A 15,223-nucleotide genomic window follows, 5' to 3' on the forward strand; every position below is an offset into this window, starting at 1 on the left:
GCAGGCACACCGACTTCCTGCATGAATCTTCCTCTCACACAGTCTTAGAGTGTGAGCACGGAAGTCGGGGAGCGACTCCCTGTTGCCTGTCAGTTCGATTAAAGGAAATGCTGTTCCTCGGTGCGACAAACACGCGCTCCACTGGAGAGACTGAAAGGCTGTACTGCCAAAGCAGCCCTCAGAGTGGCATTCAGACTAAGAAGAGAACCTCATAACCAGACTCTGTGTCAAGGTGAAAAAGGGGAACCTCATAAGCAGACTGTGTGTCAAGGAGACAGAAGATAACCTCATAAGGAGACCTCATGTCAAGGAGAAAGAGAAGAACCTCATAAACAGAATCTGTGTCAAGGAGAAAATTAAAAAAAAATTCACCATTGAAGTAATCATTCAATCACTGAATAATGAAATTACGAAGTAATGCTAAAGTGTCAGCTCTTCTTTGGTTGCTTTCTATGACAAGGCATGGCTTCTTTCCTATCCAGAGTGCATTATTTCTGTTGGAGAAAGAAACATATAAATCGAGAAATGAAGGTTCATCCTACCACATTCTTCTAGTAATGATCCTTACTACATACTTTAATCTTAGCCCCAGTATTTGCTTCTTTCATTAATTTCCAATAGCTCATTTTGCATTTAATTTAATCCAATTTCCTTCCCTTCCACGCATCTATGATCCCAAGGCCAGTATCTTATCTGGACTGTGCATTCAAAATACCCCCTTGTGTTCATCTGCTGCACCCAGTCTACTTTTTAAAGTCCATGTTGATGTGGTTGCTTTTTATAGTTTGGAATATTCAACATTCAGTCCTCCAATATGGTTAACGTACAGTCTTTTTCAAAATATCTTAAAAACAGACCGAAAAATCATAATAATAAAAATAAACAAATAAAAATGAACTCTGAGAAAGATGTGAGATTGTCCACGTCAAAATGTTATTTGATTTCCCTGCTAGCGCAGGGCTTATTTATTGCTGTGAGACAGTTATGTGCTTGCTGGATTTAAAGGTTACTATCATCTCTTGTCATATGGAGTAATCGAGCATGCGTGCCACGCTGTAGTCCTGCATGGAAACTAGCAGTCGGTTACTCATTGCTAAAACTATGGTTGGGGCAGGGGGGCTGTCAATCCCCTCCCTAAATTCCTGATGAATGTTTGGCCGTTATGTCAGCCTGGTGAGGCTTCCCAGGTGGGAGCACCTGCGGAGCGTATAAATGAGGTGACGCCACGGAGCCGGCACACTCCTCGCTCTCTCTGTTCATTTTCCTCCCAGCGGGTCACGCGGTTCACAGAGCGTGCTGTGATCAATAATTAATGCAGGTGCCAGGGGGGGGGAGCGGACCCGGCGCTCAGCGTCATGCGGTGCCTGCGATGGGAGGAGTCCGTTCATACAGCGGGCTGTGAAACGCAGGACGGTCGCTCACCGAGGGCCGGGAGAGATCTCTCCACGCAGGCAGGGCCTCTTCATTATCGCTCATTTGGTCTGACAGACGGCCGTCACCAGGGGCGAGTTACACAGTCACGTCCATCCCATCTATACGGCTGGGTGTTTGCTGATGCGGTCCAGGTGAAGTACCTTTGCTTAACAGTAGAGCAGCCGCTCCCGCTTCCCCTCCACTTGCCTGCATTGGAAATCGAGCCTGCAACCTCTGGGGCACACGCCCCAGTCTGCATACCAGCCTGTTACCCAACTAAAAAGCATAGAGCTGAAACACGTTGTTAAAGCAGTCCACCGTGACATGTGTGTTATGAAGCGGGAACGGGTGATGCAAATTCAGCTCTAAGTTTACGTCAGTTCCACATGGACGTCATTATGCGTGACTTTCTAGTGTGATCTGAGAGTAGCAGTAGTAAAGCAGTAGTAAACCAAATAGGCTGTTTGTGTTCTTTTTATTTTAAGCACACATATTCAGCGTATTCATTCCTTGCAAACTGATGTGTGTGTGTGTGTGTGTGTGGGGGGGGGGGTGTTCGGATTGAACTAGGATATGAGTTGTAAAATGCGGAAAAGCACTTAGGAGTGAAGTGCTGTGGCTGTTTCTCCAACATAAGTCCTCTCGTCATAGTGACAGTCTCAGCTCTCAGAGATCAATGGGGCCAGTCCTCTTTTCTGTCTCCTCAAAGATTCATTCTCAGAAAAAGGTCTCAGCTGAGTTAGTGCCTGTTTACTGTAACAGTGGTGCTGCTCCCTCTGGGATTAGTAAAGTGCATTCTGTTCCATTCCATTCCATTCTAAAATTAATTCAGACGAAAGCAACAACCCTTTAATTGAGCTCTGTTCCTGTTTGAATGTGTTCTGGTACTTGGGTGGCAGTGCAGCATATAAGGAGCAGGACTCACAACCTAAAAGTTGCCGGTTTGATGTCCTGCTGGGGCACCGCTGCTGTATATGCAGCTGTATAAATGGGTACCAGGATAAGAGGCTCTGCTAAATGCCGATAATGTGATGTAATGGTACATAGTTATGACTAAAAAGAAGAAATGGTAGGAGATTTCCTTATCTGCCAAAAAAGAAGCAGAAGCATTCAAGAAGGTTACAGCTGTGCCTCCTCCAGTATTATGCAAATGCATGAAGGACATCTGCAATTTGTTAGCTGTGCCCCCATCCTGCACTCCCCTTCCCCGTGATCACTGTCTGAATCCATCAGACTCAAAGGCCCAGGAACACCTTGGGCGGCACCTGCACAGGGAAGCTGGGTTCAGTGGAACCGGCCGCCAACTGCTCTGTGCCCTCTGTCCCCTCAGCAACCGACATCAAAGCGGAGGAAACACCCCGAGGGTCCCGTCTGTCAGGACGGCTAGCCTTTGATACAGCAGACCTGAGAGATGTCACTTACGCTCAGCGTCTGTCCATCAGTCTCAGGCTTTCACCGCTGAGTGTGATGACAATCGCGGCAGCCAATGGGCTTGCTTGCTGACGCGGGCTATCTCTTATGCATCACCACCATGTACGACCCTGAATTTGTATTTTCAGCAAAAGTTCTGAGATTTATGTTATCATATTTTAGACAATTGATAGAAATTGCCTGCACATGTGTATAAAAACATGGAGGACTGATGTGTTACACAACAGATGTGTCATTAGTTATACAACGATTAACTGATTACACATACAGTTAGTCTGGATGACGGCATGCTGTTTTGAATGGAAAAAAAAAAACTGTACTGATAGACCTGAATTTCATCTCCTTTCTCTCCAGTTATCACATAAACTGTTACTGATCTAAACTAATCCAAGGGTTCATTTCAGAGATTTTGGTCACATTGTTCACCTACTGAATAAGGTTTCACCAGCCCTCTGTCCGGTTGCAGGTGAAGCGAGAAACCATAACCTCTTTTTTAAAGGAGTATCAAATCACATCCCAGAGTGAATCAATACAAGGCAATTCTGCAGAATCTTTGAGTCGCCCATGCAGGAGGGTAATTGTGCAGTGATTTATGTTAAACTCCTGCAGAGTGCACCTAAATGTAGTCCCTCCCTCCTTGGAAACACAGTACCTGTCACTCACATTATTGATTACAATGTCAGATTGTTAAGTAAATCGTGCTGACACGGCTTTGTGCACTAAACACTACATTAGACTTAATTCATTGAATAAATAAGAAATTGCAGAGCAAGTATTCATAATGAGGGCATAACAACACCCAGTGGCTCTGCAAATGAGAATTTCTTTAAAAATTCTTCAGATCAGCACATTTCAAAACTGATAATCTTTTAATGGAAATGTTTCATTGATTTAAGATGTTATCAACCTTCAAAATGCACTTTATGAATTTTCTTATGCTCCTGTGCATTTTTATGAAGGTTTGCCTTCTCAATTCAGGATTATTGAAGGTGACTCATCTGAAGACAGAAGAAAGATGCTTTGTGATGGCTTTTTGTGATGGACAAAGGAAATTACATGTTCCTTATTTCTTATTCTAAGGTAATGTTGTGATGACAAAAACATGTTAGGAAAATGATTTACTGCAATGCAATTACTGATAGTTTCTCCTCATGGATGGAGAGAATAGCAGATGGCCACAGACCTAAAGCAGTGAAGTGAGTGTAGAGACGGCAGAATGCAGTGCAGAGGATTCAGCACTTTCTAAGAGGCTTCCTCATTGACAGAAATGACAATAATGTGAGCGTCTGAGTGTGTGCAGACTGGATTCCCTGTTCCAGGGCCCCCGTCTCCTTCAGGGCTTTGAGAAATGACAACACATAAAGCCACATCAGCCAAAGGTGTATGCAACAGGGAGGGGCAGGGGGTGCAGCCATGGTATCCCTGATGCTCCGGTTACAAACAACCACGTGTGTGTGTGTGTGTGTGGGTACTTGTGGTTGTATCTGTGTGTGCATGTCTGTGTGGGTCTGAGTACGTGTGTGTGTGATCAGAGGCAACACGTTTGTGTTGTGTGGTCAGACAGAGAGTGTTTCTGTATTTGCATGGGTGGTCAGACACTGTACGTGTGTTTGTGTGTGTGAGGTGTGAGGGACAGAGAGAGAACCAGTGTGCCAGTGTTTCACATGCCCTGGATATGTCACAAGTATAAAACCTGTTTTTAGACATGCGTGCTCCTATGTGTGTGCGTGTGTTGCTGTGTGTGTCTGTGTGCGTATGCATGCAAGTACACACATCAGATAACTCTCAAATCCTCTCCAATGGGAGAGCATGCCTTGAGACAAGCAACTGTGTTGTGAAGTGAAGAATTCAAGGATAAGAGCCTCTGCTGGAAGGTTTCTTTACTGAATGATGGTGGGGTTTATTATAAAGGGTAAGCACACCGTGACTAAGCAGAGAGCACGAGACTTCACTCTGTGGAAAACATGGTGTTTTTTCCTTCTGGAAAACAGAGTGTTATCTGCAACATTTTCTATAATAGTGTTAGCTCATGCCTCCATTTCTCCATCACAAAACACTGTGCCCATCATGAACCATTACATGCTACTCTCCACAGTAATTCTCATGAGTGATAATTGCATCTACTGATTCCAGATAGCCGCATTATAGAGACATTAACTAGCTTTTTAAAAGGTTGTTCTCAAACTGCTGAATGAACTGTACACATAAAACAAAATCAACAAAACCAACACCAACAAAACAAACACAAAATATATTTATTTAATTACATGAACAGATAAATCATTCAGTGAATTAAACAGGACAAAAAATGGACACAACAAGAACAAATCCATCCCAAAATAAACTTTATGATTTAATAGTTAAGAAAGTCACAATTACATGAAAAATTAATAATCAAAAGGAAACAGACATGTACATTATGGGCACAATGATTTTTTTCATATATAGAAAACTATGAGCACAGCCAAGACGCAGGAAGTATATTCAAAAAAAGCGTGAATTAAATCTATCTCCTGTCTCATAATAGGCCTGTAGTACTGTCTCAATATTTTTGTAAATTGGTAATCTGAGAGTAATTTACTCAGTACCCAGGCAATATGCTCTCCAGCACTCAATTGTGTCGCTTGATACTTGTGGTCTCATCCAATGTCATTCCTCAAATTTGAGGGCACATTGGATGGCGGTAGTGTTGCATGGCGTTATGTGTATGTAGTGTCTTTGGCCATGGCACAGTATTAATCTCGATGACCCATAAACTTACGTATATGAATGAAGCTACTCCCAATAGATCTCATAGTTCAGACTCTATTTCCCAGCATGCATTGGGGGAGGTGCTTTCTAAGAAGGGTGTGGGCCCACTTACCAGCTCCTTCTTCTTCATGCACTCCATGAGGATGATGAAGAGGTGCTGGGCCTGCGTGCGGCTGTAGTTAAATGTCTTCTGGATCGTGACGAGGAGCTGGTCCCGCAAAGACTCGTTTATGATCCTGGAGAGAGAGAGAGAGGAAATAGAGGGATAAAGGTAGAGAAGGCATGCATTTCAGAAGCATGTATCAGTTGAGTTATCTTTGTTTCCTTGCATTTTCTCAGCCACTTCAATTTATTCATTGTGAGAATGTAAAATATGAACCTGTACCAAAAAAAAGGTCATTGTGCAAATAAAAGGTGTAGGATGAATATTTAATATACCTGTACATCCCAGACTCATTCATACTCTAAACCAGAGTAATCTGTTGCCCCCTGCTCTGTCTGTGAGGTGTTTGTCTCAGTGTGGCCATTCGGCAATTTTGCTGATCCCCGCCTGTCACACACAAAGCTCTAGGGCCGGAGACGTACCCTCCTTCCTCTGAGTATTTGTGTCCAAATGCCAGGATGTCGGAGGCACGGCCGCTGCCGTCGCAGACCACGACGGGCACCGGCGGGGTGTCCCTCAGGTACTCCAGCACGATGGAGATCACGTTGGGCCCGCCCTCCACGATGAGGGCCACCACAGGCACACCCTGCCCGATTCCTGCAGAGAGGGCAGGAGAGAGGAGGAAAGAGAGAGAGGGAGATAGAGAGAGAGCTAGCAGTGAAAGAGATGTCTTAAGACCTTCTCACTGCCAAGCAACAAGACTGCAAAATGATAGGCATGCATCATGGCCTGACCTAGCAACAGGAATGCCGAATGACATCGCCATTATGCACCAGGACTCCCTTATGGGTGGCCTACCTCACAGCCAGACCACTTCGTAACCAGGGTATATACCGATGGTACCACCTCATGGACAATCAAATGACCGCGCACCCTAATAGGAGGGTTTAATGTGTGGCAGCATGGCCTCTTTGCCAAAATGTTTACCAAGAGACAAGTCCACTTTTTGACAGGAATGCCTGTCCACAGGACAGCATCACGAACAGTGACCTGTGACATTAAACATGCCAAAATGAGCGCACTGGCCTCAAACCCAGGCCCTAGAAAGGCTTGTTATTGGGCAAACTGATGAGATTTCACTGTTATATAATTAGGCAGCTGTGTTTGCTTTCTGCACTAATTCAGAGGCCGTATTAATCACAAATCCTGAAGAGCACTCAAAGCTCAATCCAAATGCAGGCGTCTCCTGGGGTGGAAAGCGATTGGCCTAAATGTCAGTAATTAACGAAAATGAACAGTCATTAATGGTAATTAAAATCAATTAACAGGTGCGGCCAGTCATCAGTAACTGGTGACTCGGGGCATTGTCAAAGGAAAGAAGTAAAGGGGAACTGTGGGACCAGAACAGGCGACGATCATGCCGCAGTCCTATAATTACCACATGTATGTGATGCCCAATCACAGCACTACACAAAGACACACACACGTGCGTGTTCTCACACAGACCATACACTCACACACACACACACACACACACACACACACATACACACACACACATACACACACAAACATGCACATGCACAAACACAAACACGTGCATGTTCTCACACAGACCATACACTCACACACACACACACACACACACACACACACACACACACACACGCACACACACACACACACACGCACACACACATACACACACACACATACACACACAAACATGCACATGCACAAACACAAACACGTGCATAGAAACATATGGTTTGTAACAATGTAGTTAGATATGATACTTATGGTAATAGATTCTTCAAGCAGGTACATTTCTCATGCACTCCTGAAATTAATTTAAACAACCACAGGCATTCAATTTCCTTTCTCCAAGGGTGATTTTTTTGGAAGTCCACCCCATCTAAGAATGTAGCCCTCTCTCCGATTACAGTGAACCCGAGCACTGGTTTTCCTCTGTGGTGTAAATGAAATAACTCGCACACCCATGGACTTTTCATAATGGCCCTGCTGTTCCCTTCTGATATCTCCAGGGGACGCAAGTGAGCATGCAGGTTGTGTTAAACGGAATCCCCCCATTCTTGTCAAGCACATTTCCAAACTGCTGTGCGCCCCAGTGAGTTTAAAAGTTTGGAAGAAAACACATCTCAGTTCTCCATTGTCATCATAAGGTACAGCAAGTCTAATTTTAAGCATACTTTTGATGGCATGTGCGCTTGTCTGCGTGTGTGTGTGTGTGTGTGTGTGTGTGTGAATACTACAGTAGGTTTCAGAAGGCTGCAGCCTTGAACTTCAAAAAAAGGAAGAGGAGGAGGAGCTGGAGTAAGATGAAGATGAAGAACTTGAAAGAGAAAGAGTGTACACACACTCTTCTCTCCCCTCTCTGTCAACTCAGTGCGCAGATGGTTCAGCTTTGAAGTGCGTAAGCCCCAAAATAGTCACACTTTATATAACTGTGTCTGTATGGAGGCACAATGACAGAGCATGAGAGAACGCCTGCTAGCTTCTCAGTTAAAGTGAATTATTTAGACTGAAGTGGGTGTATTTGGCTGGGACAGAACTCTCCAGAACTCTGGTCAAAATGCAAAAGTGAAGGACATTTCCATGCTGTTGGAGTCACTGGAGGATTGACGGGGATGGCAGGAAGCCAGAGAAGTTGTGTGCAGAGGTGGATCATGGGAAGTCGCTTTTCACTGCTGTCCTAAAAAACATGGGGTTCCCAGTCAGGCTCCTGAAATTCATGCAGCCTTCCATAGTGTCACAACCTGCTCACAACCACACATATGACTCTTATGTCGTTCTTCTGTAGAGAATCCTACTTAAAGAACTTCTTTTACATAACTAGGAGAATATGGGGACACCCAAAAAAAAAAAAAAACTCCGCTCACATGTTCAGTGAAAGCCACAGCAAAACTTTTATTCCAGCTTTCTTCCTTTTTTTTATCCTGACATGTAACATCACCCAACTCCAACCCTCCAAGTGTGGTCTTTAGATCATCCAGTGAAGAAAGATCAAGACACTATGTTTCAATTCAAATGATCTGACACACTTTTCCTAACAGCTGAAAGTCGTTACTGCTCTACAGAAGTTATATCACAAAACAAACACAGGCTTGCTGTAAAAGTATAACTACTGCTTTAAGTGAATTGATATTATATCATGGCCCTAGATTTGGACACAGTAGGTTAGTACTGATATTCCTGACAAGGCAACATTAACAGAATGTGACAGTACTGCTGCATAACAGCATGTCAAAATTGCTGCTGTGTAACTGACTTGCGCAGAGAATGTTGCAGTATTTAGTGGCTGGGTGTCTTAGCTCTGGCTTGTAACTGTTTATAAGGTTAAGAGGGCTATGCAGTCTTTTAGGGAGATTGATTACTGTGCTGTATAGCCAGACATGGCTGCTCATTCAAGCCATGGGAAATACATGAATGAGTAAGTCACTGCAATACATAATTCTCTCCAAACCCCACGTTTCTATATTTGGTTTGGACAGAGGGAGAGAGAGAGAGAGAGAGAGAGAGAAAGAGAGATGAGGGGACACATGTAACAGGATCAAACAAACCTCTTTATGGATGGAATGACTCATTTGTCAGACGTTCAAGCCAGCCTACAAATGGTGGCTGGAACCACATGCTTTTACACACCACTGTGTTCACACGTGACTGAAGTGCTGTTACCCAATCCATTATTTTAGAAAACAAAACGGTGTTTGGCCCTGGGGGCAATCCGGCTGCCAGTTACAGCTCAGATCCATCTCTGTAAAGTGGATACCCTAGGCAGCCAGTCTCATGAGGGAATCTGTTCTTCCAGTGCCATTTTTTAGAGGAACAAGCGTACCTTGGCAAGAGAACAGCAGTAATTATTTACTGTGGACTCACTGCCACAGGACCATTGTATAGGCTCCTCTTTCTCTTGCACAGGCCTTTCCTCCTCCTGCACAAACCCCTCCCTCTTGTGGCTTCCCTGCTCCCTCTCCAAGCCTCAGGTCCAGTTTTTGGTATGACTTTTCAGGCTTCCAGATGAATAAGGTGTTTCCCAGTGAGTTCGGATGCAATTTTTCATTTATCACCTCAGGAGGCAAAGAGAGACACCTTAAGTGTCTTGACCAACACTCACAGGGTGGCAGAGGACAAAGCTCACTCTGGATCAATGGAGAAGACATTTTAAATAAGTTTCAGCAGTGGCAGCTGGAAAAAAAAAAAACTTGCCTCAGGTCCAGCCTGACTTTTAAAATAACTAAACATTTGAAGATCAGAACTAAACCAAATGCTGACACACCCCTTAACTGGGAGTTCCAAAGTGCATGATAACAGCTGTTCTGTACAGCTCAAAGGACACAACGCTCCTTGCCCAAACACCAGTGCTTGATTACTAATTTGCTTTGTGGGAGGGGCAAGGATTTGATTTTAATTTGGAAGCCTTGGCTTCACTGCATTTGATTAGATTCCTTTTGATGCTACGATTAGTTTTTTTTTTTTTTTTTATTGTGCTTGTACGGTGCGTTTTCAGGAACAGGTCCTTGCTGAACCAGAAGAGGCGGATGAAACACGTAATTACAACTGCATCAAATGTCAAGGGTGGCCATAATGGAATGCCTCGCTACGAGCAAGGTAATCTGTGGCTCTATTCACAGGCCTGTTTGGATAAGCATTCTGCAAAAACAACGCTTGCAGCTCCTTCTCCTCTTAAGTCTGTCCAGCACACACAATTTCAGCAGACATGGCTTCCAGGGGCGGTCTCCGCCTTTGTGAGTGTAGTATTTGTCGCATGCTCTTAAACCAATCTGCACTGTGGTCGACAGAGAAATGGGGCGTCCTTTGACAGGGGGACCAGGCACTTGCCCTGTTGTGGCCTGAAGTGTCATTGTGACCGCAGAGGCAGACAGGCGGGGAGTTGTTTGTTTTGAATGAACCTGGCAGAGGGGATTAAGATTCTGTGGCTACTGAACATGTCCAGATAAGGCACATTTTATTTGAAGGTTAAATGCACTGGCTGTGGCCTTGAGACCTTCCATTCTTCCAGCACATATTCACTTTCTGTAGCCCTGTGTAACCTGGTTGTCTCATCGCAAGCTGAAACAGATACACAGCGGTGTAGCTGAAGTCAAAATGAAATAAGAATGCCTTGAATTTGTGAGTAAAATGTATAAAGTAAAGCTAACACACTTTGAAAGAGAACTGAATTTCACCCTAAGTATCTGGAAGGTGGGTAAGGAAATTTTTTTCAGAATTACTAAAGCTTACATTCACACAGGACATAATTACAAATTACAAAATAATTTAATTGTGAATAATTTTGAAAAATGTTTCATTACCATTGAGCTAAATAATTAAACGTTGTTAAAACAAAATATCTATACATGAATACAGTATGTTTAAATAACCATCTGAGCTGCTGCAGGACAGCTCACTAGACAGAAGGTTTTCCTTTCTTCTGCAGTTTGCATAAAACTGTCCTGTCCAGTATCTTCATGGATGAACCCAGCTTGTAAAGCTAATACAAATTATTCATAAGCAACATTTTCTTTCATAGATAATCACATTTTTATTGTGTTCAAAGATTCTGGTTTGATTCTATCCCACAGGATTCACTGTCCCTTCTAATAAGTACACCCATTCTAATACTTCCTATTTCTAAGGCTCACTTCGGAACCATTGTCATCATCTATTGTGTTCACATGTATCTTATGCAAGATTAAGAGTCAATGAACAAAGGGCATTCATACACTGCCTTCTTTCAAGAACCTCGAAAAGCTTTACAGTTTGGTGGGGGAGGGAGGTGACATGTAAGTAGCGACTGAAATTCAAGATGCTGTTCTCCGTTTCACCTGAACACAGGTAATCAAATAGAGAAGTCAGGCCTCCATCTGAAGCAAACAGCAGCAAGCAGCAAACAGCGCTGGAAAACCAGCGTCACCAGGGATTTTCTCAATTGTAAGCAATAAAGAAGGGCCTAGAAAGCAAACATCTTGCACAAACACTGTTAAACTACAAGTTAAACAAAAAAAAGTTAAAACCAAAAAGGCCCAATAAACAAACATGCCCACCTTTCCAGATAAGATAAAGAGCAGCGCCACATCCACCCCTAAAAAAATAGTGATTTTTTACAGCATATATTATTTCTGTATCATGTATTTGTGAATATATGCTAGCATTTCAAAAGCACTCTAAAAGCACTGTGAATCATATCAGCTGTGTTGCTGGCCTGTTGAAGACACCATGAGATTTCTGGTTTAGTGGGCTGTTTGTGTCACCTCACTCCCTGCAGACAGACCAATCAGGTGTGCATCTCACATGGGCTGGACAAGTGTGTGAGGGTGACAGAGAGACAGAAAAACAGAGAGAAAGAGAGAGAGAGGAGGACAAAGCCAGTGATAAAGAGAAAGAAGGTGAGAGGGCCAACCAGTAGAATTCACAGAAATGAGAGGGAAAAAGGGTGACTTCTATTTCATGCACTAGCCTAAATGTCTCTTTTATTGTATCACTAGATGTTATGCTCTGGTACAGTTTTCTATGAATTTGACAATATTTCCTGAGGGAGAGAGAGATAGAGGGTTAAACAATGCCCATGCAGTATCCAGAGGGAGGTGGCATGGTTTGGGGTGGGGGGTGTGGGGTGTGGGGGAGGGGGAGATGCTGGTGATGACAACTGAACGTCCCTTTGCCTCCCCAGCCCCCTTCATATATTCTCAGGCATAGGATGACAAAGGGAAGTCCACAGGTCACATGGGCAGATGGGGGGGAAAGGGGGGGGGGATGCTAGATCTAGTGCTGCTTCCCACTGGTTTCCCACAATTCCCTTTGGAGAATCCTTATCCATACAGTGACCCGCCCCAAACACCAAGGATAGGAAGAATTCATACAATAGGAACATTCATCCCAAGCATGCTGTTGGCCGTGACCATTCTATCACATGGGGAACTGGGTGACTGCTCTTCACACAATACCATGTTCTCAGGCCAACAGAAACGGGTCGCGCACTGTCTCATAGTCAAACAGTCATAAACAGAAAACTGAATGGTGGCAAATGGCCAATGCATGTGACCGATACAGTCACATAGCATGTTCACGGAGATGGCTGAGGGAAAATGGAGAGTGTAGCCCTCAAAAGAAAATCTGGCTGATTTTCATGAATGAAAACCAAGTGTTTTTTCCCCCAGGACTTGTCATATAAGGTGAACAGCCCCTTCTGGTAAATCAGGAAAGAAACAGATCTTAAATTAAAGGAGATATTGCATGCAGTACCCATAATATTGAGAAAATTGCTGCCTGCTGCTGGTTAATTTGTTCATAATAATCTATTATATTCTGTGATTAAGCCATGGTTGACTGTTTGACATGGTTGCAATTACATGTGCAAGTTAAAGGAATATTTAACCCACTAATATGATGCTTTGGCCTGCTCTCTCTCTTTCCCTTCTCCCAGTTTCAATTCAGTTCAATTCAATAGTACTTTCGTGGCATGACAACCTAAAGCAATATTGCCAAAGCAGTTGTATACAGCATAAGATGTAACTAGCTTATTATAACTATGTAACACATAGATATACAGTATGCATACAAATACATGTATGTAGATCTCTCAGGTCATCTGAATTCACATCAATTTAGTTCAGTTCCTTTCAATTCATTTCAGTTCAGCTCGGCTCAATTCAATTCAGTTTCTCTTTCTCGCTCCCTTTAACAGTTCTAAAGCCCAACACCAAGCAGAGCTTTGCCTTTCTGTACATCGATTCTTGGTACACTCTCGTAGAAACAGGCACAACACTGCTCTTGGACAGAACGTGCCTCCACCGCCCCCCGCCAATCCCCTGGCCCCAATGGTACCCAGCCAGTGCCGTCACTTGAACAAGCTGGTTTGTCACGGTGCGGCTCTGTGAAGTGCTTAAAATAAATCTGCTGAAGTTCAGAGAGAGATCGCCCCTTTTGGTGTCACCAGAGATCATCTCTGACATCTGGCATTTCAACTTTTTATTGACTCCCCAAAGCTTACTAAATGATCCAGAAACTAGTTTTTTTTTAAGACTAAGAGTAAAATAACACAAGTCGGCCCAGAGTATGAAGTCTGTAATCTAAAATGTGAGTTGTGCATTTAATGTGCCTACAATATATATTTTTTTTTATTTTACACCATCTTATCTTATACCATATTGTTTGCCTGTAAACAAATGATATTCTAGGTTATTCTACACATAGATGTGAAAAAACAACAAAAAATGCAACACACAAACAGAAATATATGGTTTTTTCATAGTACTATTGCACAGTAATATATTTTAATCTCAGTTGTATAGAAAGCTGTTTATTGTCAAAATCATATCAGACAGCTGTAATCAATCTCAACATAGCTTATTGGTCTTGGTATCAAATGAGAAACCACATATTCTCATTTGAATTTTTTCATAAATACTATTCAAATCCAAATACGCTCGCTGTCATGGAATCTATTTTGAGAGCTAGAGCAAACATTCTGAACAGGGTGGAAAAAATGTTTTCGGTGTATTCCAATCTGTCAGGTTCCCTGCTCCGAGTAATAAAGTGAAAATTGACGATGACAAGTACAATATGGCAGGCTCCAAATATTATGCCGAGAAAATAAACATGGCCGCAGTCCTACTAAAACTGCAATTATGCCCATGCATTTGTCATGCATTAGTGGTAAGCGAAAGATGTGCCAGTGCTGCTTTTCAGAGATGTGTTAAAGAGCTATTTCAGGATCCATTAATCAGCTGCTCCCATGCCAACCTCGTGTATCTCATTGAGAGAGGGGTGAAGAACAGTCTTTGGAAGCCACAGGGACTTTTTTTTTTTGGGGGGGGGGGGGGGGGGGGGGGTGCAGATTTGCTGCAGAAGCACAGGAACACCCCTGTTCATTTTTGTATCTCTGAGAGGAAATCGGTAATTGCCACTGTGAGGTAAAGTGGCTGACTGGGGCTATGTGCTGAGTCTGTGATTGGACTTGACTGTGTTGATATTGGACTGTTAATGGGCCTGATTGTACCTGACTGCCAACACTGACCTGTGATTGGACCTGACTGTGTCAACAATGACTTCTGATTGGACCTGACTGAGCCCACATTGACTGGTGATTGGTCCTGGCTGTGTTGACATTGACTTGTGATTGGACCTGGCTGTGTTATTCAAACTTGTTTGGAACTGACTATGCTAGTATGGGTCTGTGAATGGATCTGATGGTGTGAGTGTGGGCTGGAATTCTCCCTTTTTGTATTTTTTGACACTTTAGAGTGTGTTGTGATTGGACTTTTCTCCGTTTGATAAATGAGGGGGGAACTGTTTTTGGACAATGTTGTGTTTGTCATTGTAATGTGAGCCCAGAATTGGACCATACAGTGTGTGAATAATTTCAATGTATGTGTGTGTTTTCTGTTCATCTTTGATGATGTGTATACTTTCTACATGCCAGTGAGTGTGTATGTTTACATGTATTTTTCATGCATTAGTGAGGCCACCTGATTGGTTGCCACCTGATTTGCTGTGTCAGTGTTG

General features: G+C 43.3%; 1 protein-coding gene across 2 annotated transcripts in view; it reads right to left on the minus strand.

Annotated features, from left to right (window-relative positions):
- trpm3 (transient receptor potential cation channel, subfamily M, member 3) overlaps positions 1–15,223 on the minus strand; it is a 120,049-nt gene that overhangs the window by 36,759 nt on the left and 68,067 nt on the right. For both annotated transcript variants that reach the window (XM_036527157.1, XM_036527158.1), the window contains exons 7-8: positions 6,181–6,355; positions 5,708–5,831 (exon numbers count right to left, since the gene is read on the minus strand). In XM_036527157.1, the coding sequence (XP_036383050.1) occupies positions 5,708–5,831; positions 6,181–6,355 (299 nt within the window). The remainder of the gene's footprint in view (positions 1–5,707; positions 5,832–6,180; positions 6,356–15,223) is intronic.

The sequence above is a fragment of the Megalops cyprinoides genome, chromosome 4 (assembly GCF_013368585.1).
Source record: "Megalops cyprinoides isolate fMegCyp1 chromosome 4, fMegCyp1.pri, whole genome shotgun sequence".
Lineage (NCBI taxonomy): Eukaryota > Metazoa > Chordata > Actinopteri > Elopiformes > Megalopidae > Megalops > Megalops cyprinoides.